Source organism: Tiliqua scincoides, chromosome 2 (assembly GCF_035046505.1).
Source record: "Tiliqua scincoides isolate rTilSci1 chromosome 2, rTilSci1.hap2, whole genome shotgun sequence".
Classification (NCBI taxonomy): Eukaryota; Metazoa; Chordata; class Lepidosauria; order Squamata; family Scincidae; genus Tiliqua; species Tiliqua scincoides.
The window spans coordinates 265361082-265386120 of record NC_089822.1 but is presented as its reverse complement, the minus strand read 5'-3'; the positions used below and the strand labels follow the sequence as shown (position 1 = coordinate 265386120).

General features: G+C 47.7%; 1 protein-coding gene across 1 annotated transcript in view; it reads right to left on the bottom strand.

Moving 5' to 3' along the window:
* The window catches only part of LOC136640525 (uncharacterized), a 117019-nt gene that overhangs the window by 66030 nt on the left and 25950 nt on the right, over positions 1 to 25039 (bottom strand). Inside the window, 3 exon segments of the mRNA XM_066615683.1 lie at positions 6465 to 7735; positions 22807 to 22813; positions 23969 to 24566. Coding sequence (XP_066471780.1) covers positions 6465 to 7735; positions 22807 to 22813; positions 23969 to 24566 — 1876 coding nt within the window.

Below are 25039 nucleotides of genomic sequence, written 5' to 3'. Positions count from 1 at the left end.
CTGCAGGGTAGACGTGGAATCCCTCTGAGCACCTAACTATGCCTGTGTCACTATACACTGTACAATAGTTCTGTGGCTCCCCCCCCCCAAACCAGAAGGCAGTGTCCCTGGCGTGCCTCTGATGAGAACATAAGAATATAAGAACAGCCCACTGGATCAGGCCATAGGCCCATCTAGTCCAGCTTCCTGTATCTCACAGCGGCCCTACCAAAAGAAGTGGCAGAATAACCAAGGTGACAACAACCTGGGTGACATGCCATTCAAGCCAATAGCTTAAAAGCCACACTGCTAAAGCATAGAAACACACAGAATGGGAAAAAGCTGTTTGATCTCATTTAAAAGCAAAATTGTTAGTCTGACAGAAGCTGGTTGGGCCTCAGAGTATGGAATGCAGCGGAGATAAGAAGTGCCAGGTGGTTGCTGGAGAGATGGGCCTCACATCCTGGCAGAGACACACACGTCTTGGCAGAAACATTCACTCACTGATTTATGCCTGTATGCACTAGAACAGGGCTGTCCAAAGTTTTTGGCAGGAGGGCCACATCATCTCTCTGACACTGTGTCAGGGGCCGGGGAGGGGGGGAAAGAATTAATTTACATTTAAAATTTGAATAAATTTACATAAGTTTACATAAATGAATATATTAAAGATGCACTTGTATGAATGAATGAAGGTCTTGCAATAGCTCAAGGACTATAAAAGGCCTTGCACAAAGCAAGGCTGGCCTTTCCTTTGCTGCCGCTACTGCAACACAGACGTGAAACAGCAAGCAGTGGAGGGAGCCCTCGTCCCACAGCTAACGTGAGGGGTCAAACAGTCGCCCTCACTCTGAGAGCCGTTGCGTCAGGCCAGTGTGGGCTCCAACGAAGCTCCAGAGGGCCAGAGGCTCATTGGAGACTGGGGGCTCCCTGAGGGCCGCATTGAGAGGCCTCGAGGGCCACAAGTGGCCCCAGGGCCAGGGTTTGGGCACCCCTGCACTAGAAAGACTCTGTAGCTTCATATTTTAGACTTTCATGCTTTTAGAGCAAAAAGCACACATAGACAAAAGTTAGGACAGAATAGTCATTGCCCCAGATTGTAACCCACATATGGGGACACAGTAGTCATTAGAGACAGGCCGTAGGGAACCAAAGTTGCTTGATTTTAGAAAAGTCTCAATAAGAGACAAAAACCTTAGTTTTACAGAGGGGCTCACGATGTTTATATTAACACATGAAAAAGGAATGCAGAGGAGATAAGGATGCTAGGAAGAGACAGTCAGAGCCTTCCCTAGTAAGGAGCAGTGGCATCACTAGGATTCGCATCACCCAGTGCGGGAGGCCTGCACGTCACCCCATGTAGTGGGTGGGGCAATGCCCCAGGTGGGCGTGATGGTGTACCACCGCCCTGCCCCCACCGGTTTTTTGGCTGCAACTTTTCTTAGAACACAGATATTTCAATCTGGTTTGTTTCATTGCATTCTGCATGAAATTACACATTGATTGATATATAACATGATGGTCTTATTCCTCCAAATTCTGATTTTAGTGATTTTGAAAACTTGTCGAATCTCACACACACACACACACACACCCCATGTCAACTTACTAACACCTTATTGCAGCAGTTCTCAAACTTTTAGCACCGGGACCCACTTTTTAGAAGGATAGTCTGTCCAGGACCCATTGGAAGTGATGTCATGGCCAGAAGTGACACCATCAAGCAAATTAAAATAAATAATTATAAATACAGTAGAACCTCTTTAAGTTGACCACCCAAGGGACTGGAGGAAATTGGTCAACATAGGGAGGTGGTCAACATATGGAAAAAAAGGTATTTAAATATTATCAAGTTTAGCTCCCAGGACAACAAATGCAAGGCCAAGTTATTATTTAGATTGGATTTTTTAAAAGTTTTATTGCAAACATCAATGAGAATTGATCCTCTTGTGATGCTTACTATCTATATAATCTATATCAGGGGTGCTCAATAGGTAGATCGCGATCTACCGGTAGATCGCGAGGCAAAATGAGTAGATCGCGGAACCCTGTCTCTCCAAACTGTTAACATGTCAGTTTCGTCTAGTGACTAGACAAAACTGACATATTTAGCTGACACTAAACTGACACTGAAACTGACACTTTAGCTGCTCTTCAGGCACGCAGCAACAAAACTGACTAGACTCTAGTCAGTTTCATCAGTTTCGTGGCGCTGCATGCCAGAAGAGCAGGAGCTAAAGTGGGCAGTGGCAGGAGGGGGAGCTGGGCTGCACTGGACTGAGGCGCTTCCTGGGGCTCCGTAGCGGAAGGGGGGAGGGGCGGGAGTTTGAGATGGAGTTCTGAGATGGAGTTCGAGATGGGAGTTCTGATGGCGGATGCCGCGGGAGGCCCCGAGTGACCCTCCCCTTCCCTTCCAGTCAGGTCCGGCCCAACCCAGCCCAGCCATGCCCGGCCCAGCCGCCCCTGTAGGAGCCCAGAAGTAAGTGCTGCAGCCGCTGCCGCTCTCGGTCGGGGCTGACAGGTGAGACGACCCCCCTGGCCCCCCGCCGCTGCAGGAGGAGGGCCGGTGGGAGCAGTGTCTCCCCCGCCTGCTGCCTGCATGCGCAGCCCCTCTCCATGGAAACGGGGAAGCCCCCTGCCCCTTCAGAGGAGGACCTGCGACGCCTCCCTCTCCCTGCTGGTCTCGGGGCACAGCCACAAAGAGTTTGGGGGCGGGGAGTGGGGAGCTCCTCCCCCCATAATGCAGCAAGGCTGGGCATATGCCTCTTGGGGGGACCTGTGGCTGCCCCCAGTATGTGGGGTGGGGAGAGAGGAAAGGCCTCCCGTGTGCTTCCTGAAGCATCTGGTGGGCCACTGTGGGGCACAGGAAGCTGGACTTGGTGGGCCTCCTCTGACCTGGTCCAGCAGGGGCTCCATACATCAAAGGGGGTGTCTGTCAGATGCTTCCTTCCCCCCTGGTAGATCTCCGGGCCTTGCTGGGTTTCAAAGTAGCTCTCGAGCCAAAAAAGTGTGAGCACCCCTGATCTATATCAAGAGACAGAGAATAAACAGTCCACGATCAGAGTTGCAGAGAGCCTCCCGCAACGTGCAAGCAGCTCCTCCCCTCCCCTTTGGAGCCATGTGGGTGGGGGTGGGGGAAACAGAGGCGAATGGCTGCCAAGGGGAGGGAGAGGAGCAAAACTTAGTGCAGTGCCCCCTCTAGCGATGCCTCTGCATAGCAGACAGGCTGACCAATGCTATCCCTTGCCAACCCATAGCATGTAGCATGTTACATAGCCCAAACAGCTAAAAAAAACACACACTTTTTTACTTAGGCTGCCTGGCCTCCACTGGGTCTCCTCAGATTCACTAAATGCCAGAATGGTCCCTCACTAAAAGCTGTTGAGAAAACTCCATAGTCAGGGAGTAAGAGGACAGGTCCTCTCATGGATTGGGAACTGGTTGAGGACCAGGAAACAGAGAGTGGGTGTCAATGGGCAATTGACCAAAAAAAATGGAGAGAGGTGGAAAGTGGAGTGCCTCAAGAATCTGTCCTGGGACTGGTGCTTTTTGACATCTTCATAAATGACCTGGAAACAGGGATAAGCAGGGAGGTGGACAAGTTTGTGGATGACACTAAACTTTTCTGAGTGGTGAAGATCAGAAGGGATTGTGAAGTGCTCCAGAAGGATCTATACACAAGCAACCTCGTGTCCCTCACAACTTGGTACATGTCCAGGTACAGTTGGCAGCCAGGTACAATTGATGCAGTGTGCCCACCTATAAAAACTCTTTCGCACATGCACTAGCAGGCGTAGGGGAGGGATTGTCACGTGGTTTCTTGCTTTTCCAAGATGGGACAAACCAGACAAAACACAGGCCCACAGTATCACATTCATTTGGCAACTTACTGAGGGTAGATTAATACTATGTGCATTGGTTTGTGCAATGGTCGAAGTGGTCAAGATGCAACTTACAGAGGTGGTCAATATAGAGAGGTTGGTCTCCCATAGTGTATATGCAATTTCTGTCCATACTTTGAAAGGTCAACTTAAGGAGGTGGTCATTATAGAGAGGTGGCCAACTTTGAAGGTTCTACTGTAGTTTCATACCAAGGGCCAAACAGTATTCATGATGCCTGCTGAGGGCCGAAAGTGATGTCATTAAGCAGGAAGTGATGTCATTAAACAAGTCATAACCAAAAATAAGCATTTTTTCTCACTTAGGAACTCATTAGCTGCAAATGACAGAAGAGAAAACACACAAATCTTGATCATCTTTCATGACATGGGAGAGCCTAATTTTTATGTGGCCTGCCCTTTCAGCAGTGCCACCTCAGCACTGCTAAGCAGCTGAGAGCCCAAGGGCCTGATAAAAAGCTTCCACAGGCCACATCCGGCCCTTAGGCCTTATGTTTGACACCCCTGGTATAGAAAATTGTCACCCCATTGGAAAGACATGTGGAATAATTGCCAAATTCCACAATCAGCAGAGGCTGATTGAAAGGGGGCCAGACCAGAGCAGTGACTCTTGCAGAGATCCTATGAACATCCTCCTTAGGCAGCAGCTCGGTGTGTTCTGTCTCTGCCCTGGGAACGACAAGATAGTCTATTCGTACCTGACACAGAGAATTGCCCACCTGCAGCCATATGAGAAAGGTTCCTATCTGTGTAACTATAAGCAATTGACTATTCCCCCTGTCAATCATACTATATCTCCTCAGCTACTAATCTACTTTTGCCTTTTATTAGTTTATTTTATTTTTATTAGTTTAGCCATTTATTTATATAATATATACTAAATTTTCCCTAATGCCCTATACTATATTTTCTAAATTTTCACTTTCTATCAGACATAAACTTACTTCAAATACACATTAATATTAAAACAAAATAATCTAATTACCAAAGTATAACATATAAATCAATTCTTCCATCTACTTCTAACTCCTCTATTCATTGATATATTTCTTATATCAAATATAATAGATTTTTCCTAATTCCCTATAATATCTCTTCTAAATATTCACTTTTTATCATCTCAACTAGTTCAATTAATCATTAATATCAAATAATAATAATCTAATTTCCAAATTATAATAAAACCAACCATCTCTTATAATATGTTCTTTACCATTCTCCAATCTAATTCTCCAATCTGATTACATTTTTTTCTTTAACATAATAACCACCTATAAAACAATTCATCCACATGCTAACATTTCCAGCTATTTTTTCTAATTCATATATATCAATTTTGTATATATTTATTTTTTAAGTAAATTTAAATCAGTTATTAACTAAATAAAATCCTCCAATTTTCTTTAACCCTCAGGTAAACCCTCAGGTTTCTTTTTCTTTCTTTCTGTCCATTTTTTCTCCTGTAATATCTTTAATAATTTATCTCCATAACAGAATCCAATAAACCCATACTTTCTTGTATAAGGCACAACATACATAATTAGTTAAATAAATAAATAAACTTGTATAAGGCAAGTTCATTCTTCCAATTAACTGGGATATGTTTTCTTCTTCTTGTTCCAACAAATTTTGTATTTTGTGCACCCATGTTACTCTGTCCATCTTCTCTATTTCAATCTCCATCAGTGGCCTTTCCTGCCCTGGAACAGGCAAGCCAAGAGGACTGACCCTGCCATGGAGCCACTGGAGAACGGGAGGGTTTGAGCTTGCCTGTGAACTTCCCTTCTCAGTAGTGCCATGGCAGGGTCAGTCCACCTGCCCATCTGACACTCAATCACTGCAAAAAAAAAAAAAAAAAAAAAAAAAACTCACACACACACACAGAAAGAATAGCATGGAACACGTTTAGGAGTTTGGGATTCTCTGGGAAGGTACAGCTGAGAGACACAAATGGAGGAGATCCTTCAGTGCCCCTATCCCTAGGTCTGAGCCCTGCCCTTCATAGGCCTAGGCCGCCCTTTTCTAGTGCCAACAGGTGAATTCTGTGCATGAGGCGAATGGAAGTCGTATCCAGTTGGAAAACGTTCCAGAGGACTCTTTTTATCATGGACTACGTATTACACTGGGGAGGGGACATACAGTCTGGGGAACCATGGAAGCCCCACCTACTCAGGAGGACTTGAATCACTGACCTGCCTGCCTGCTTCCCATTTGTAGTACTGACCCAGCCACTACTGAGAAGGGGAATTCACCGGCAAGCTCAAACCCTCCCGTTACATCCTGGACATAAACTAAGAGTCAAGTGGATTAAAACATATGTTCAAGGAAGTAAATATTTAGTTCATGATAACTAAATCTTTTTACAAATTTAAATGCTTCTTCAGTATTGTGACTCTCAGGCTTCTGAAGACTATTGTACATGGCTTGTATGTAAAGCAAGTTTGGCAATCCCTGATTTCTATGGTTTCTCTTCTGTGTGGGTTCTTTGATGCCGAATCAGTTGTGAACTCAGACTGTAGCTCTTTCCACACTCCAAGCATTGATAGGGATTCTCCCCTCTGTGGTTTCTTTGATGCACAGTCAGACCTCTGATCTCAGTGAAGCTCTTTCCACACTCCAAGCATTGATACGGTTTCTCCCCACTGTGGTTACTTTGATGCACAGTCAGGCCTCTGCTCTCAGTGAAGCTCTTTCCACACTCCAAGCATTTGTATGGTTTCTCCTCCATGTGGGTTCTTTGATGCAGAGTCATGTTACCTCTTGCACTGAAGCTCTTCCCGCACTCCAAGCATCTGTATGGTTTCTGCCCCGTGTGGGTTCTTTGATGCACAGTCAGGTCACAGCTCTGAATGAAGCACTTTCCACACTCCAAGCACTGATATGGTTTCTCCCCTGTGTGGGTTCTTTGATGCACAGTCAGTCTACTTGTTGCAGTGAAGCTCATCCCACACTCCAAGCATTTGTATGGTTTCTGCCCTGTGTGGATTCTTTGATGCACAATCAGGTGTGAGCTATGACTGAAGCCCTTCCCACACTCCAAGCACTGATATGGTTTCTGCCCCGTGTGGGTTCTTTGATGCAGAGTCAGGTGTGAGCTCTGACCGAAGCTCTTTCCACACTCCAAACATTTATATGGTTTATGCCCCGTGTGGGTTCTTTGATGCAGGGTCAGGTTGCAGCTCTGAATGAAGCTCTTTCCACACTCCAAGCATTTGTATGGTTTCTCCTCCATGTGGGTTATTTGATGCAGGGTCAGGTGTGAGCGATGACTGAAGCTCCTTCCACACTCCAAACATTTATATGGTTTCTGCCCCGTGTGGGTTCTTTGATGTACAGTCAGTTTACAGTTCTGAATGAAGCTCTTTCCACACTCCAAGCATTTGTATGGTTTCTCCTCCATGTGCGTTCTTTGATGCACAGTCAGGTGTGACGTCCGACTGAAACTCTTTCCACACTCCAAACATTTATATGGTTTCTCCCCTGTGTGGGTTCTTTGATGCACAATCACCTCTCTGCTATCACTGAAGCTCTTCCCACACTCAAAGCATTTGTATGGTTTCTGCCCCATATGGGTTCTTTGATGCACAGTAAGGTATGAGCTCTGACAGAAGCTCTTTCCACACTCCAAGCACTGATATGGTTTCTCCCTTGTGTGGGTTCTTTGATGCACAGTCAGGCTACCTCTTGCACTGAAACTCTTCCCACACTCCAAGCATTTGTATGGCTTCTGCCCCGTGTGGGTTCTTTGATGCACAGTCAGGTGTGAGCTTTGACTGAAGCCCTTCCCACATTCCAAGCACTGATATGGTTTCTGCCCCGTGTGGGTTCTTTGATGCAGAGTCAGGTGTGAGCTTGTACTGAAGCTCTTTCCACAATCCAAGCATTTATAAGGTTTCTCTCCCGTGTGGGTTCTTTGATGCACAATCAGGTCTCTGCTCTGACAGAAGCTCTTTCCACACTCCAAGCACTGATATGGTTTTTCCCCTGTGTGGGTTCTTTGATGCACAGTCAGGCTACTTCTTGCACTGAAGCTCATCCCGCACTCCAAGCATTTGTATGGTTTCTGCCCCGTGTGGGTTCTTTGATGCCCAGTCAGGTGTGAGCTTCGACTGAAGCTCTTTCCACACTCCAAGCACTGATATGGTTTCTCCCCCGTGTGGGTTCTTTGATGCAAAATCAGGTCTCTGCTCACACTAAAGCTCATTCCACACGTCAGGCATTTATATCGTTTTTCTCCTTTACCATTTGTGTGACGTGTTCCAAGTTCTGATTTACAGCTGATGGTTTTTGCAAATTGAGGATGTTCTTTCCCCGTCATTCCAGTTTCTTTTTCTGGATCAACTGGGATGACATTGAAGACCCTCCCATGAAGAGCATCACGTTTATTACTCCATTCCTCTGTGTGACTTCCATGCTGCTCCTCTGGTCTGACGTAATGCACAGCTTTCTCCATTGTGTGGGTCTTTTTATGGAAGATAAGATCTGTGTTGGTGCTGAAACTCTTTCTTGTCTCAGACAATATAAATGCTGACCTTCCCTCCTGCCTCCTTGATCCATCCTGGTCTCTAAAAGTGACTTCTTGTATGTCCTGCATGGTTGTTTTTTGTGACACCCCCCGTGATTCCCTTTCATCCTCTTCTCTATTGCTTCCTGGAACAAAGAGAGAAGCTTGATGAGCAGCCCAATAGAAAAATGGGACCTCTAAAGACTCCCAGGAAGGTATTTATTAATTTATTTCCAGTACTTTTCTTCTTCCTTTCTCCCAAAGGATCCCAAGGCAGCCATTCAAAGCATTGCTTAGGATTGCAGCCCTCTCAGTAAACCATTCACAGTTGGCTGTTGTTCAGGAGTAAAAAATTACAGCTGCCAGGCTTGTTGCAACCTGACAAACCCAGGGATTGGGTCAGCTTTGTATCCTTTGTAGAGAATGTTTCTTTGGAAAAGTCACAAGAGGGGTTCTCCCTTAGGATTTTCTAGGGCTTCACAACAGTTTCAATGCCATATTATCTGTGCCACAGGGCAGCAGAGGGGTAAGGTCTGCAACTGATTTCCCCTTAGGGGATATGTGGCCAAAATTTTGATTACAGAGGTGAGGTGTCCCAAGTCAGCCAGCACACACTGATCCAAATCTACTGTTGTATTAAGCAGTGTTGTGTGTAATAGAATTACCTGCTGATTCCTCTTCTTCCTGGTGCTTCTGGAAAAATGCAGACTCTCCTTCCTCCAGCTGGGTAACAAAGGCAAGTTTAGGAAACTCCTCTGAGAAAGAAACAAGAGAATGAGTTCCTTCTGCTTACAAAATATCCAGCCTTTCCAAAACGACTGCCCCCCACCTCCAGAGTGGCTCGGAATGGGACAGGACAAGAGGTGCCCTCGCTGAACACCTGCACATGAATGAGCTGCATAGTCAGTTCTGAAAGGGTCAGTCTGGTTTGTGTAAGTACAGGCTCACTGCTCATGAGTGCTGGAATGAGGGACCAGTTGGGAATCCAGTTGTGAACGAGGACCCAGCCATGCTTCTCTCATCAACCTCTCAGCATATGGAAGGGAAGCCTCAACCTGAAGGCCGGCTATCCACCTCCTTTTCTGGCAATTCCCACTCTGCAAAGTAACTGGGAAGCAAAGAAAAGAGGTGGCCTTCTCCTGCCTTTTCATCTCCTCAGCAAGACTCTCACTAGAGCACCTGATTCTCAGTCCGGAACAGACATAGCTCAGTGATTGAGTACTTGTTTTGCACACAAAAGACCCAGAAACCATCCCTGGCATCAAGAGAGGACTGGGAGACATCCCTGCTTGAACCACTGGACAGCTGTTTTCGATCAGTGTGGGCAGTACTGAACCAGACGGGTGTGACTCAGAAGGCAGATTCCGTGTGTCCCAGTGCAGCATGAATGCCTCCCTAGACAAGCCCAGGCTGAGAAGGAAGAGCTGCTTAAAGGGCCAAGACACCCCTTGTCTTCCCCTTGGCTCACAATGTTCTTCAGCAAACCCATTTTTTATAGCAGGAGAAAGTGCTAAGATCTGTCACTGAAGAAAAGCAGAAGAAAGAGGACTGAAGTTTGCAGTTTCTCCATTTGGATCTGATGCCCAAATAGAGCTAGCAAATCAGCAGGTTTCAAAGACTTTGCTGATGCAACAACAGACAATGTCCAAGACGGCATAAGCCACAAGTCCTGGAGCTGGTCTGGCAAACATACATGGCTCTTGGAATCAGAAAGAGATGAAAATAATCTCGATTCCTCATTCCTGCTTAAATGAAAACCTCCCACATGCTGGAGAAGGAAAGGCTTTATGGGCCAACACACCCCTGGGCTATCCTGTGACTCATAATGGCAGTTAACCTCCTCCTGTACAAAGCTGTTTCTCCTAACAAGAAAAAGTATCAAGATCTGGTCACTAAAGAAAACCAAGAGAAGGAGGACTGCAGTGGCCTGTTTGGATCTGATGCCCAAATAGGGCTTGCAAAGTGGCATGTTCCAAAAGCCTTTCTTGGTGCCAAGACAGACCAAGATGGCATCAGCCACAAGCCCTGGAGGTGATCTGGAAAACATATGTGGGAGTTGGGAGAAATAATCTTCAATTCTGGCCCCCTTCACTTTAGACATCAAACCACCCATAGAGGGAACCAGAGCAGACCCACGTCATGCCCCCAGTGCAACGGTTCAGTGTTTCTCTGGATACATCAGGCACAGGTCATGGATACACAGCCCCTTCAGTCAGCCTGAGAAATCCCACATTCCCCTGGTGATAGGACTAACGGGCAGGTCATGCAAAATCCCCCCAGCAGCAGCTCCTAGTCCTCGACAAACCACCAAATCATGGGGAAAGAAGCTGAACAATACAGAAAAAGGACTGGAGGAGGCATGACCATCACTGTCAGTTACAAGTGGTGCATTTTGCAGGTCCAGAAAGCATTAGTCAGGCCAGGCTCAGCTCTATAACAGCAAGGAATATCAGGCATGTTCAGAACACAAGTTCCAGCCCTACATGGCCCATTTTATGGAGCAATTCTAACAGTGGGAAACAAGAATAGCAGCTCATGTCTTTGGATCCTACACACCAAGAATTTAGGAACCCTTACCCAGAGAGGCCACCATCTCATAATTCTCCAGCATGACATCCCTGTACAGAGCCTTTTGGCCAGGCTCCAGCAGAATCCACTCCTCCTCTGTGAAGCGCACAGCCACCTCCTCGAAGGACACCAGACCCTGGAAGGAAAAAATAAAAACAGTTCTGTTCCCAGAGAGAACGTCCCACCCTTTCGATAGAACATTTCCCTTCTCTTTTGCCCTCAGCCTGAAAGAGAAATTAAGTTGGGATCAACTGGTATTTTCCTGCAGTATATTAAGCAAATCGAAACAGTTCTTTGCACGTAATTTTTTCCTGCCTTTTCTAACAGAACAGACGCCATCCATGTATGACACATGTGGTCCTGATGAAAAATACCACATCGCTTGAGTGACCACCTCTATGGTATTCATTGGCCACATTGATGGCATTAGACTGGGAGGCAGGACAACGTACCAGCAATTGAAAAGTGGTCCAGGAAATATTCACAAATGGCCTCACTGTTTCACCACATACACAACACGGCAATCCTTCTGTCCCAGCGCAGGCCAGATGGGGATACCCAGGTGTGGCCTTCCTTGGAGGGACTGCTGCCCACTTTGATGGTGTAAAGAGGCAAAGATCGTGCATTGCTGCTTACAGAGAAGCATGAAACGCATTACACCACTGTGCTGCATGTAACAGGAATAGCCGACTTCAGTACACCAGGCCAGAGTTTGGACATGCACATGCTCAGTATGTTCTGAGTGAGCAACCTCCATCGTGCTGCTGGCTGTGCCACTTTTGACCCCCCCAGCCATATTTCCTCCCCAGGACCTCCTCCCTCAGTCACTGCCCACTCAGCACTGCACTGCTCTTCCTGTGGGTAGAGTGTGTTCTTAACACACGGCCTGCCATTCCAGGTTTTGTAGCTGTCTGCTTGCTCTGCTCAGCTTCTCTCACTGAAGCTCTGCCTGGAAAAGGAGGGCAGCCAATGTTTTCTGAGCTGCTCTTGCCCTGAGCCATAATCTGTCGGGTTTGGCCACATCACAACCTCAGTTGGTCTTCAGCCACCTTCTCCTGCTCACACTCATGCAAAGCACCCTTTTGTGTCCATCTGGCATTCAGACAAACCCCCAAATCCAAAACCAATTGTGATGAAGCAAATGGCGAACGGCAGCAGCTGGGCCATGGTGTCCAATGGGAGAGGACTGAGGATCCCCGGTGAGATTCAAAGGACAATTACAACAGTTTGGAAGGCCAGTGCTGTGTGTGACGGACTCCTGAAGGGCTGGAGAGAAAAGGCTCCATGCGGCTCCTCACTCCAGCCACCATGATTGAGGCTCCCCCCCCCCAATGCAGTGGAAAAGGAAGAGAACTGCTTAGAGACACAGATTCTCAACTCCAAGGAACTTGACAACATGTGAGGTCATCCCAATAAAAGGAGACTAATTACAGGATTTTACTGGTCAACCGACACTCCAGCCGATGGAGTTCTCTGGAGTTCGCACGCACTCTTCTGTTTGGTCAAATACAATATTTTACAGCATCAGACAAAAAGGCTTCCTTCAAGGCCTGGGAGACAGGAGGACAAGGTGTTCCTTGCACGTTGCTCTGGGATCCCCCCTTACCTGAGCAGGCTGCAGAGGTGCTGATTCTGCTCCATGCGAAAGAGGAGAAGGTCTGCAACATGGCCCTGATTCCATCCCACTGCCTGTGAGGGAGACAAGCCTGATGGGAGGTCATTGAACCTTCGTGCCCTCTTCCTTCTGCAACTTGACACGATTTCCCCAAACCAGAAATGCCTCTGTTGGGTGAGACACTCACATCCACTTGCTTCACAATCTTCCTTCTGCCACCTGGTTCCTGTTTCTTCCCCTCCTTGCCTGTCTAGTCACCTCCATCCCCTCCTTAAGAGCATTTCAAGCCCACTAACACCCACATTTTCTGCTGCAGTGTCTGCCTCCATTCAGTCCTCTTGCGGCTGTTCTTTCACAAAGCCCAGTCCCCTAGGAGTGACCTTGAGCAGCACCCAAGACAGGTGCTGTATCCATTCCAGGTGATGTCCTGGAACTCAGGCGATTCGACCTGATGAGGAGGAGAAACTTGACTGGCCGATGCAGGGGGCAGGATGAAGTCAGGTGTAATGGGGGCATCTTGGCAGGGCAGTTTCCCAGAATAGTTGTGGGTGGAAGATCTATTATCTCTCTAAGGGCCCAGTCCTAATGGCCAATAGTGCTAGAGCTCAGCGCCATCGCTAGATATCATAAATGTACCATAAAGCACATTTAAGGCACCCTTGGAATAAGTAGTGCCCAACCTAGAAGTGACTAGTGATGATGTCGTCACCAGTTCCTTCCAGTGGCAGAAGACAAATATGGAGAAATGCTGTGTAAGTGGAATGAAACCCCCCCACCCGCCCCGCTGAGACACACACCTGGAATGATGCAGAAGTTTTGAGGCTGTGTGAAGGGAGCGCAGAGATCTGGGCTTTGTCTTTCCTGGGTCAGGCCTGGACGCTGGATGGATCCTTTTCGGCTGCAAACTCCTGCTGTTTTGGGAAAGAGTTTTATTCCACCTGCCCACACCAGGAACGAAGAAGCTGAAAACAGTCCAAGCAAGAAGGGAGGATCTGAAGGATACACAATTAAAAGACAAGGCACTTGAGAAGCCCCCACCCCCTTCCCTTTCAGGGACAGTCCCAGGGCTCAAACATGGTTCCCGGGTGTCCCTCCTGCTCCCGGCTCTTCCTGCCACTCTTCCAGCTCTGACACTGCTCCCCCTTTGGCCTTGTCCCTGTCGCACAAACCCCAGCACAGAAGCAGAGCCCTCTAAGGCAGCCCCAGAGGGTAGCGTGCAGCGGGGAGGGGCAGGAGTGTCATAGTTCCTCTCCAGCCCCCCCTTCCCTGGCTGGCCTTTGAGCCCAGCTGTCTCTCCCCTCTGGGGCTTCTTTCCATCAATCCCAGGAGCCCTAGGACCAACTCACTGCCACAGAGGGACCCACCAGGGAGGAATGCTGGCCTGTAAGAGGGAGGCAGAGGAAGGGGCGGAGCAGGGACTGGCTTCCCATTCACTCCTCCTGTTAACCCTCGCAGTGCCTGTGCAGAGGAAGGACTGGCTGGCTGGACCCTCCTCTCCCCTCCTCCTCCTCCCGGACGGAGCAGCCAATGCGCAGCGAAGGGCGAGACGGGGGTCTCTGCTGGTCCCCCGCTTGGTGCTTGCGGCAGGGCGAGGGGCGTCTTCAGGGGGCTTGCCGTCTCCCTCCCGCCTGGTCTCTCTGCAGCACTGCGAGGCAGGCCTGGAAGACCCTCCGGGCGGCCCTTCCCCCTGCCGTCCCCCCGTCTGGCTCCGGTCCTGATGCCACATCCCATTCCCTGCATCCAGGTCCTTCCCACTTCTGCGCAGCCCCCCTTTTGGGTCGTCCTGGGATGCCTCCCAGGCAGGTCCTGGTGGCTTCTGGATGCAGCTGCCCACCTGGTTGACCTGGGCTCTGTAGTTAAGGTAGTGCTCATGGCCCCCCAAAACACAGCCCTAGTGTCACCCCCCCAAGCGTGTCATCTGACTAGCACCTTATGGGTTCCGCTCTTTGTCATAGTAACATCTCATGGACTCTTCCAATCCTCAGTCTCATTGGTCCATTTGAGTTTAGGAAATCGCCTTTTCATTGCAAAGAGCTGTATTTTTGTTCTCTGGTTTTTTGGCCATAACGTTTGACAGAATGGAGATATTTCACTCTGGTTTGTTTAACTGTATTCTGCTGCAAATTGCACATCAAATGGTATATAATGATGATATTGTATACTTGATGATATTATTCCTACAAATGGCCTTTTTCGTAATTTTGGTCACTAGTGGTGTCATCCCCGAGGGTGGCAACCAGGGCAGGCTGCCTCAAGCTAGCTATGCCACTGCCAGGGTGTCTGGGGTTAGCCCTACAAACAGGGTACATATCATGAGTTGTATGATTTTATTAAGGCTGAAATCTTATGTACGCTTACATGGGAGTAAGACCCACTGAATTCCATGGAACTAGCTTCTGAGTAGACATGCCTTGGATGGCATGGTGAGTCTGCTTCTTTTTGCCCCAGGAGAGTAAGAGATCCAGTGAGGCACTGGTCGCTTCCAGTTCTTCACTGGGGTCCCCCTCCTTGCCGGACACCACTGTTGCCATCCTGGCTTTCTCAGCTGACCACACCCGTCCAAGCCTCCTTTTGGCATAATAAGAGCTAGAAACTTGCTTTAGTGTTATGAAAGAAAAGAGAAGGAAGGGCCCAGATCCTCAGTCTGCAGAACTCAGAGTCCAGACTCATTCTGTGCCTTTGGGATCAGAGCTCTGTTCATATTGCTTCTTGCCAGCATGTGTTCCTTCATGCCCACTGCAGCCCAGTCTCAGAGTCCTGAACTGGATGGTGAGCACAGAGGGTGCAATTTGGGGGCAGAAGTGAACCAGAGGAGGGGGTGTTGACAGGTGACTTTCAGGGCAGGCTCCTCCCAGATGATTCCCAGCTTCATCTCCTGCCACTAGAGACATGCACAGGAAAATGAGGCCCCTCACAGCACACAATAGTGTGTCAGACACACACACACACACACACACACACACACACACACACACACACACGGCATACCAAGGGTTAGGTAAGGTGGGGTGGGGGGTGGTCAACTGCATAGCAGTGTAAAGGGCTAGTCAGTAGCACACTTAATGATCGTGTAGCCCAGTGTAGAGCTCAGAATGATGCCCTGGAAGTGATGTCACAACTGGAAGTGATGTCACGCCTGGGCTTTTAAAAGAGTGAAAATTGGGGGAGAACCTGCCCCTCCTCCCCCCAACAGCTTTCCCCCTACTTGCTCTGCCACCTTTTCCCAGACTCTTCCCATATCAACACCTTATTTGTTCCCAGCTGTATCATAACAACACCTATTTGGCTCTCAGAACAATCAATCTCACTGGTTACTTTTTGTTTAAAAAATCCAGTTTTTGTTACATGATGCAGTTGTGTTCTCATTTTTTGGGTATTTGGCTGTACGTTTTGATAGAAGAGAGATGTTTTGAGACGGTCTGTTGCATTGCATTCTGCATGAAATTCTGCATGGAATGGGGTATAACGTTATGGTGTTATTCGAAAATACCAAGGTTTTCACAGTTTTGGCCACCCTTGTCATGCTCAGGTTGATCCCCCCAAAGCTTGTTGGCTGGTACGTTTGCCATCCCCTGCACCCCCGTTAGCTATGCCACTGGGGCGAGTCATCCCAGCATCCATTAATGGCAGCCTTTGCTGAAGTGGGGGGACAGGGCTGCTGAGTGCAGCTTCAAAGTGAGGTGCAATCCAAATGAAATCAATCACCAGAGAGGCACACGCAAAGTGCCCAGCCTTTATTTACTTATAACAGTGTAACTCAGTGTTTCTCAAACTGTGGGTCGGGACCCACTAGGTGGGTCCGGTGGGGGGCAGGACTGCTGAGTGCAGCTTCAAAGAGAGGTGGAATCCAAATGAAATCATCGGAGAGGCACACACAAAATTCCCAGCCATTAGTATCTATAAGAGTGCAGCAAACAAGAAACTACCCAACTTAAGTGGCAAACTTGAAATCAATGGAAAATCCATAACAATAATAGACACTTTTAGCTCTCAGTACACCAGCCTTTTCACCCCCAGACCACAGGGTCAGGCATTTGCCCATATCCGCTGTTTCAGCTATCCACAGGGCTTCCAGAACAGAACCCCACAGATAAGGGGGCACATCTGTACTGCTCAGAGTTGGGATTCCTAAACTGGTGAACCACTACCCACCAGCCCGGGAATCCCTTTCTCTGCTCCCTTAAAGGGCAGAGCGGAGGGATTTTGGCAATATGTGATAGAGATTTTAAAGCAGGGGTGCTCAATAGGTAGATCGCGATCTACCGGTAGATCGCAAGGCAAAATGAGTAGATCGTGGAGTGCCGACCCCCCCTTCAGGTGCCTCTGGGAGGAAACGCCGGGAGTAAGGCCCATTGTACTCAATGGGGCTTACTCCCAGGTAAGTGTGGCTAGGATTGCAGCCTCACAGCCTAATCCTAGGCATGTCTACTCAGGAGTAAGTCCTGTTATACTCAGTGGGGCTCAAGGTACACCAACATACATTGTACACATAAATGTTATATGTTATGATGGCGCGAACATTGTAAAACAAACTCTGGTAGATCTCCGGGCCTTGCTGGGTTTCAAAGTAGCTCTCGAGCCAAAAAAGTGTGAGCACCCCTGTTTTAAAGGGTTAACCTAGCTTCTCTTTTAAGAAAAATAACTGAAATTAAGAGCCAAGGAAAAACTGGTGTTTCCCGTAAAAAGATAAGAGATCAGGTTATATCAAAGTGACCTAAAAGATCATTATTGACAGAACACGTAAAATTCCAAGAACTTGTGTAACCAGAGTTTTGAGCCAAGAAGATTCGATCTCAGAGCAAAATCTAGGAGCAAAATGACCTAGTTAAAGCTCGAACCATGCAGTGTCAATATATGCCCAAATAAGGAGGTGGAAGTATGTCACATGGTTGTCTTGTTCGGCCCAGGTATTTAATGTGGAGTTGTGGGTGTAGTGTTGAGAGAGGCAGGATGTGAAGGAAGGAGTGCGCATCTGTGTCCAAATTGAACTGAATTGGCTTGTAACTATGTCAATAAAACCTCCAGATGATAAAGACAAGGTCTATGGCTGTTTTAGCATTGCGTCAGAAAAAAGAATCTTAAAAATCTCTCCATCATATGATCTCTACGATTGTGCCACCACCCGGGACAGCAGGGGGGTTTTATGCTTACCTAAGCACACACCAGCCTTCGGGCACTGTGGGGAGCCCCTCTGAGAACTCTGCAGGGCTCCCTGTGCCTCAGAAAAGTTATAAACAATTATTGCAACCTACTTCTAGGTTACAATTGTGAAACCGGAAGTGGGTTGCAGTTGCTATTTTTTTACTTTTCTGAGGCGCAGGGAAGCCTGCAGAGGGTTCTGTAGGGCTCAAATCCAAATCCAAGAATTGAGGTTCCCAACTTATGCAGGCTTTACTTACCAGTAGGCTCTACTTACTTACCAGTAGGCTCTACTGCAGTGCTTCCCAAACTTTTTAGCCTTGGGACCACCTAAAAAATAGTTTCACTTTACCTGCCGCCCTAGCCTCTGTGGCTATATGGTGATTGGGCAGCAGTACCCAATAGCAGGTTGTTTAACCCTTGAGGCCCATAGCTTAATTTACCCATGAAATTACCAAAAACTGGGTTGGGACCCACTGGTTTGTTGTATAGTTTATTGCAGCATACGCTGTTGGGTTCTGAGCTATCTGTGACAGATCAGGAAAGAGATCTTGGGGCGGGGCTGGTGGACAGCTTGATAAAAATGTCAATTCAGTATGCAGGGGCTATGAAGGCCAATTCCATGCTTGAGAAAATGTGAAAAGGGATGGAGAATAAAACGGCCAATATTATTATACCATTTTGCAAATCAATGGTAAGGTCATAACCGGGGAATTGGTTCCAGTTCTGGTCATCACATCTCAAAGGACATAGTGGAACTGTAAAGGGTGCAGAAGAGAGCAAACAAAATGATGAGTGGGCAGGCAGGGGCACCACCCTTGTGAGAGAAGGCTACAGTGGGGGTCTGCAGTTAGAAAGAAGGCTCATGGGGGCAGGCATGATGGAGACAGACATAATTCTTCAGGGGAAGGATAAAAGGAAGTTCTTTTCCCCAATTGCACAACACCAGAGCCAGGGGACAGCCACTGAATTTGAGTGTCAGGAGAGTTAGAACAGACAGAAAGAAATGTGCATTATTAATCTGTGGAACCCCTTGCCACAGGATGTGGTGATGTCACCTGAAGGCCTAGATCCATGTTTCTCAACCAGTGGTACTCATATCACCGGTGGTACTTGGGGTGGTGTCTGGTAGTATGCATTGGACCCACAGACCCCACAGTGAGACCAGCAATGCGACAGGCAGCAGTAGGAGGCTCCGCTTCGCAGACAGATCCGCAGTGTTGGCTTTTTGTGCTCTCCAAACAGCCCTCCCATCCACCCTGAGCCTCTTACCTGTGCTTGTCATGTTGTGTCTGGCCTCCCACTCTGGAAGTACAGTAACTAGCAATGACATTCCTCGTTGCTTCCAGTGGTACTTCCAGTAGGTGGAGCATGTGAAGTGGTGCAATGGGGAACAAATGTTGAGAAATGCTGGCCTTTAAAAGGAGATTGTGAGATTTATGGAGGAAAAAAGCCATCACAGGTTAGAATCCAGGACAGGTATGTACAGTCTGAGATTAGCTGGGCGCTCATTATGAGGGCTGGGTAGGAACTTTTAAATGTAATCCTTATTGGCTGTGGGTGGTATTTATTTCACCTACCCCAGACCGGCGAGGGAGGGATGGGCTATTCAGTAGGTTTCATGCATCAAAAATTGGTCACTGTGTTTAATAAAGTAGCACAAGTTAAACCCAATTGAAATCTGGTATCTTTGCTGGGGGTGTGCGTGTGCGTGTGCGTGTGTGTGTGTGAGGGTAAATAGAATGCTAGATGCAGGGAGGAGGCAGCAAAATGCAAGTCTCTTGTGTACTCCCTGAGACATCTGGTGGGCTGCTGTGAGACACAGGAAGCTGGACTAGATGGGCCCTGGGCCTGATCCAGCAGGGCCCTTCTTATGTTCTTGGGGGCAAGCGAGAGGCATCTTTCTTTCTTTCTTTCTTTCTTTCTTTCTTTCTTTCTTTCTTTCTTTCTTTCTTTCTTTCTTTCTTTCTTTCTTCTGCAAGCTTTCTCTGCAGCACTACAGGTTAGACAAGGAATCCCTCTGAGCACCTAACTATGCTTGTGTCATTATACACTGTACAATAGTTCTGTTGCTCCCCCCCAAACCGGAAGGCAGTGTCCCTGGTGTGCCTCAATTCAATAACCCACCCATTGGCAAGTGCAGAGACAGCTATTTATTGCAAGTTAACCAAGCAAGGCACAAGGAGCGTGTCCGCAGATCATGTGTTCTCCGAGCATGGGCAAAGTTTAACTGGACTCAGTCAGCCTTTTATACTCAGTTCAAAGCAACACAGTTCAACAGGCAGAAGCTCAGAAAATTTCCACCCCTGCCTCACCCCCCCCCCACTTGTGGTATTCCATGTCCTGACCTAGACTAACAGGAGCTCTTAGCCTATGGCTTAATTTCATTGTTTGAATCTTATATCCATTCCATGTCTGAACAACTCCACCTTTGGGACTAATCTGGGATGATGCACAAGTGAGGGCTTCTTAATGTGGCTCACAGTGTTTTTCTCTGCTGCTCTTATGTGGGGCTCCCACTGACCAGGTCTACTCTTCCTGGCTACACCATTCTCTGGGCTCAGCAGATCCTCTTGAAGAACTGTTTACCCTTCTCGCTCTGCAAGTAGTTTTAGCGTCTGCAGTACCAAAGGGGCTGTGTGTGTGAGGTGGGGAGAGAGGACGATGGGGGAGGGCAGCACATTGGAAGCCCCACCAAGCAAATCTCACATCCCTGGTAACCAATCTGGAGGAAGGGGGTGTCCAATACCAGTATGCTGATACCTTACAATTAACTACTTGCATTTTAGTACAAAGCAAATGTATAGAAGATTGTTACTCCATTGCAAAGACATGTGGAATAATTGCCACATTTTCCACAATCAGCAGAGGCTGATTGAAAGGGGGCCAGACTAGAGTGGTGACTCTTGCAGAGATCCTATGAACACGCTCCTTAGGCAGCAGCTCTTATCTCTGCCCTGGGAAGGACAAGACAGTCTATTCGTACCTGACGCAGAGAATTGCCGCCTGCAGTCATATGAGAAAGATTCAAGTCTGTGTAACTCCTTTATAAGCAATTCTATTCCCCGTCAAGATTTGTATCAAAACACCTTGGGGACATCCATCCTAGCTGCTGTCCTATGTCCAGGTTCACAGTCTATCTATTATGACAAGGCAATGTTTCTCAAACCGTGGGTTGGACCCACTAGGACCCACTTGATGCTACCCTGGTATGTGACTGCATTTGGGGAAAAGTGACAGACCTGTACTTTTAACAAGCTACTATGTAAATTCTTTAACAATGATAGTAAACGGGACTTACTCCTGGGTAAGTGGGAGAAGGATTGCAGCCTAGGATTCTTAAAAAATTTTCCTGCTTGATGATGTCACTTCCAGTCATGACATCACTTCTGATGGGTCCTGACAGATTCTCATTCTAAAAAGTGGGTCCTGGTGCTAAATGTGTGAGAACCACAGGGATAAGGTATCAAAGTGCTTTGTTGTGTGCTTCTCAAAATTATAGCCAAAATAAACTTGAATGGAGAAAAATAATTCCAGAGAACAAGGGAAGACCATTCAGACTTGCCGTGTTCCCTGCAATGGAAGGAGGGCAGCCTTAGATCATGTTCCCTCCCAGGAAGCATTCTGGAAAAAAGAAACACATCTGTATAAATGGAAAAGGCTGCTAAACACACACCTGGGAATTTTGGCTGGGAAACAGCACCGGACGTGGACAAAGAAGCAACCCCTATTATTTGGGCTCCACCTCATTAGGCCTGACTCCATGTTGTGGGTCTGGGAGGCTGCACCCTACCAGAGAGGGACCTTCTGCCCTCCAGGAGGGTGGTAGAACTATTGTCCTTATGTGCGCATGAGAGAAGAGAGAAGTGACGCATTCTCGGCATCAACTGACAGAACTAAGTTCCAAACAACACAGTCCTGGAACGTGCTGGAATCCCTAGCATGTATGCACTGCTGAAACAGAGACGCCTGCGTTGGCTCAGTCATGTCGTGAGAATGGATGATGGCAGGATCCCAAAGGATCTCCTCTATGGAGAACTCGTGCAAGGAAAGCGCCCTACAGGTAGACCACAGCTGTGATTCAAGGACATCTGCAAGAGGGATCTGAAGGCCTTAGGAGTGGACCTCAACAAGTGGGAAACCCTGGCCTCTGAGCGGCCCGCTCGGAGGCAGGCTGTGCAGCATGGCCTTTCTCAGTTTGAAGAGACACTTGGCCAACAGTCTGAGGCTAAGAGGCAAAGAAGGAAGGCCCATAGCCAGGGAGACAGACCAGGGACAGACTGCACTTGCTCCCAGTGTGGAAGGGATTGTCACTCCCGAACCGGCCTTTTCAGCCACACTAGACGCTGTTCCAGAACCACCTTTCAGAGCACGATACCATAGTCTTTCGAGACTGAAGGTTGCCAACATGCATGTGAGCATGACTCTGGAACCTTCTAAGGGGGTATAAAAGGCGTAGGTTGTGCTGATGGGAATCCTCGCACTCCTAACATCGGAAACGGTACAGCGGTGGTTGGCCTCTGCTACCACTGCAGTGCTCTGTGCCTTTCCTTCTCTCACAAGAGTCTCACACAAGAGTCCGTGTGAAGAGCAGCCATCTGGAGCTTGCCTCACACTTCCATCAAACGTCATAAAATTGACTCCTATGCTTTGCGAGACGGAGCCTTTGCCAGGTGCCTTTTGCAGAGCGTGGTTGCTAGTGACTCGGGTTCTTCCCACCCTTGAGGTTGTACGGCTTGAGCTTTTCCCATTCATAGGACTGATCCTGCCATGGAGCCACTACAGAACGGGAGGGTTTGAGCTTACCTGTGAACTTCCCTTCTCAGTAGTACCATGGCAGGGTCCTTCTACCTGCCCCACTGACACTCAAGTCACTTTGGGGTTCTCTGTGAAGGTACAGCTGAGAGCCACAAAAGGAGGTGATCCTTCAGTGCCCCTATCCCTAGCTCTGAGCCCTGCTCTTCATAGGCCTAGGCTGCCCTTTTCTAGTGCAAACAGGTGAATTCTGTGCATGGAGGCAAATGGAAGTGGTATCCAGTTCCTATATGGACATTCCAGAGGACTCTTTTCTCATGGACTAGCTATTACACCAGGGAGGGGACATACAGTCTGGGGAATCATGGAAGCCCCACCCACTCAGGAAGACTTGAATCACTGACCTGCCTGCCTGCTTCCCGTTCATAGTACTGACCCTGCCATAGCACCACTGAGAAGGGGAGTTCACCAGCATGCTCAAACCCTCCTGTTATTTCCTGTACTTAAACTAAGAGTCAAGTGGATTAAAACATATGTTCAAGTAAGTAACTATTTAGTTCATGATAAGTAAACCTTTTTACAAATTTAAATTTTTGCAAATTTAAGTGCTTCTTAAATATTGTGGCTCTCAGACTTCTGAAGTCTATTGTATGTGGCTCATATGTAAAGCAAGTTTGGCGTTCCCTGATTTATATGGTTTCTATTCTGTGTGGGTCCTTTGATGCCGGATCAGTTGTGAACTCAGAATGTAGCTCTTACCACACTCCAAACATTTATACGGTTTCTCCCCTGTGTGGATTCTGTGATGCACAGTCAGTTGTGAGCTGTGACTGAAGCTCTTCCTGCACTCCAAGCACTGATATGGTTTCTCCCCAGTGTGGGTTCTTTGATGCACAGTCAGGATATTTCTTGCAGTGAAGCACTTTCCACAATCCAAGCATTGATATGGTTTTTCACCTGTGTGGTTTCTTTGATGTACAATCAGGCCTCTGCTTTCACTGAAGCTCTTTCCACACTCCAAGCATTTGTATGGTTTCTCTTCCATGTGGGTTCTTTGATGCACAGTCAGGTGTGAGCTCCGACTGAAGCTCTTCCCACATTCCAAGCATTGATATGGTTTCTCCCCTGTGTGCGTTCTCTGATGCACAGTCAGGCTACTTCTTGCAGTGAAGCTCTTCCCACACTCCAAGCATTGATATGGTTTCTGCCCGGTGTGGGTTCTTTGATGCTCAGTCAGGTCGCAGCTCTGAATAAAGCTCTTTCCACAATCCAAGCATTTATATGGTTTCTCCTCCATGTGGGTTCTTTGATGCTCAGTCAGGTCGCAGCTCTGAATGAAGCTCTTTCCACAATCCAAGCATTTATATGGTTTCTCCTCCTTGTGGGTTCTTTGATGCTCAGTCAAATCTGAGCTCTGACTGAAGCTCTTTCCACACTCCAAACATTTATATGGTTTCTCCCTTTTGTGGATTCTGTGATGTAAAGACAGGTTTGAGGTCTGACTGAAGCTCTTTCCACACTCCAAGCATTGATATGGTTTCTCCCCTGTGTGGCTTCTGTGATGTAAAGACAGGTGTGAGGTCTTACTGAAGCTCTTTCCACACTCCAAACATTTATATGGTTTCTCCCCTGTGTGGATTCTGTGATGTAAAGACAGGTTTGAGGTCTGACTGAAGCTCTTCCCACACTCCAAGCATTGATATGGTTTCTCCCCTGTGTGGATTCTGTGATGTAAAAACAGGTGTGTGGTCTGACTGAAGCTTTTTCCACACTCCAAACATTTATATGGTTTCTTCCCTGTGTGGGTTCTTTGATGCACAGTCAGGTGTGAGCTTTGACTGAAGCTCTTTCCACACTCCAAGCATTTATATGGTTTCTCCCCTGTGTGGGTTCTTTGATGCACAATGAGGTCTCTGCTTTCACTGAAGCTCTTTCCACACTCCAAGCATTTATACGGCTTCTCTCCTGTGTGGGTTCTTTGATGCACAGTCAGGTTTGATCTCACACTGAAGCTCTTTCCACACTCCAAGCATTTATATGGCTTCTCCCCTGTGTGGGTTCTTTGATGCACAGTCAGGTCTGAGCTCTGACTGAAGCTCTTTCCACACTCCAGGCATTTATATCGTTTTTCTATTTTACGGTTTGTGTGATGTGTTCCAAGTTCTGATTTACAGCTGATGGTTTCTGCCACTTGAGGATGTTCTTTCCCCCTCATTCCAGTTTCATTTTCTGAATCAACTGGGGTGACATTCCAACCCCACCCGTGAAGAACATCGCCTTTATTACTCGATTCCTCTGTCTCCCTTCCACGCTGCTCCTCTGGTCTGTCGTAATGCACAGCTTTCTCCCTTGTGTGGGTCTTTTTATGGACAATAAGATCTGTGCTGGTGCTGAAGGTCTTTCTCGTCTCAGACAATATAAATGCTGACCTTCCCTCCTGCCTCCTTGATCCATCCTGGTCTCTAAATGTTACTTCGTCTGCATCCTGCCTGTTTGTTTTGGGTGATTCCCCACGTGGTTCCCTGTTCTCCTCTTTTCTACTGCTTCCTAGAACAACGAGAGAAGCTTGATGAGCAGCCC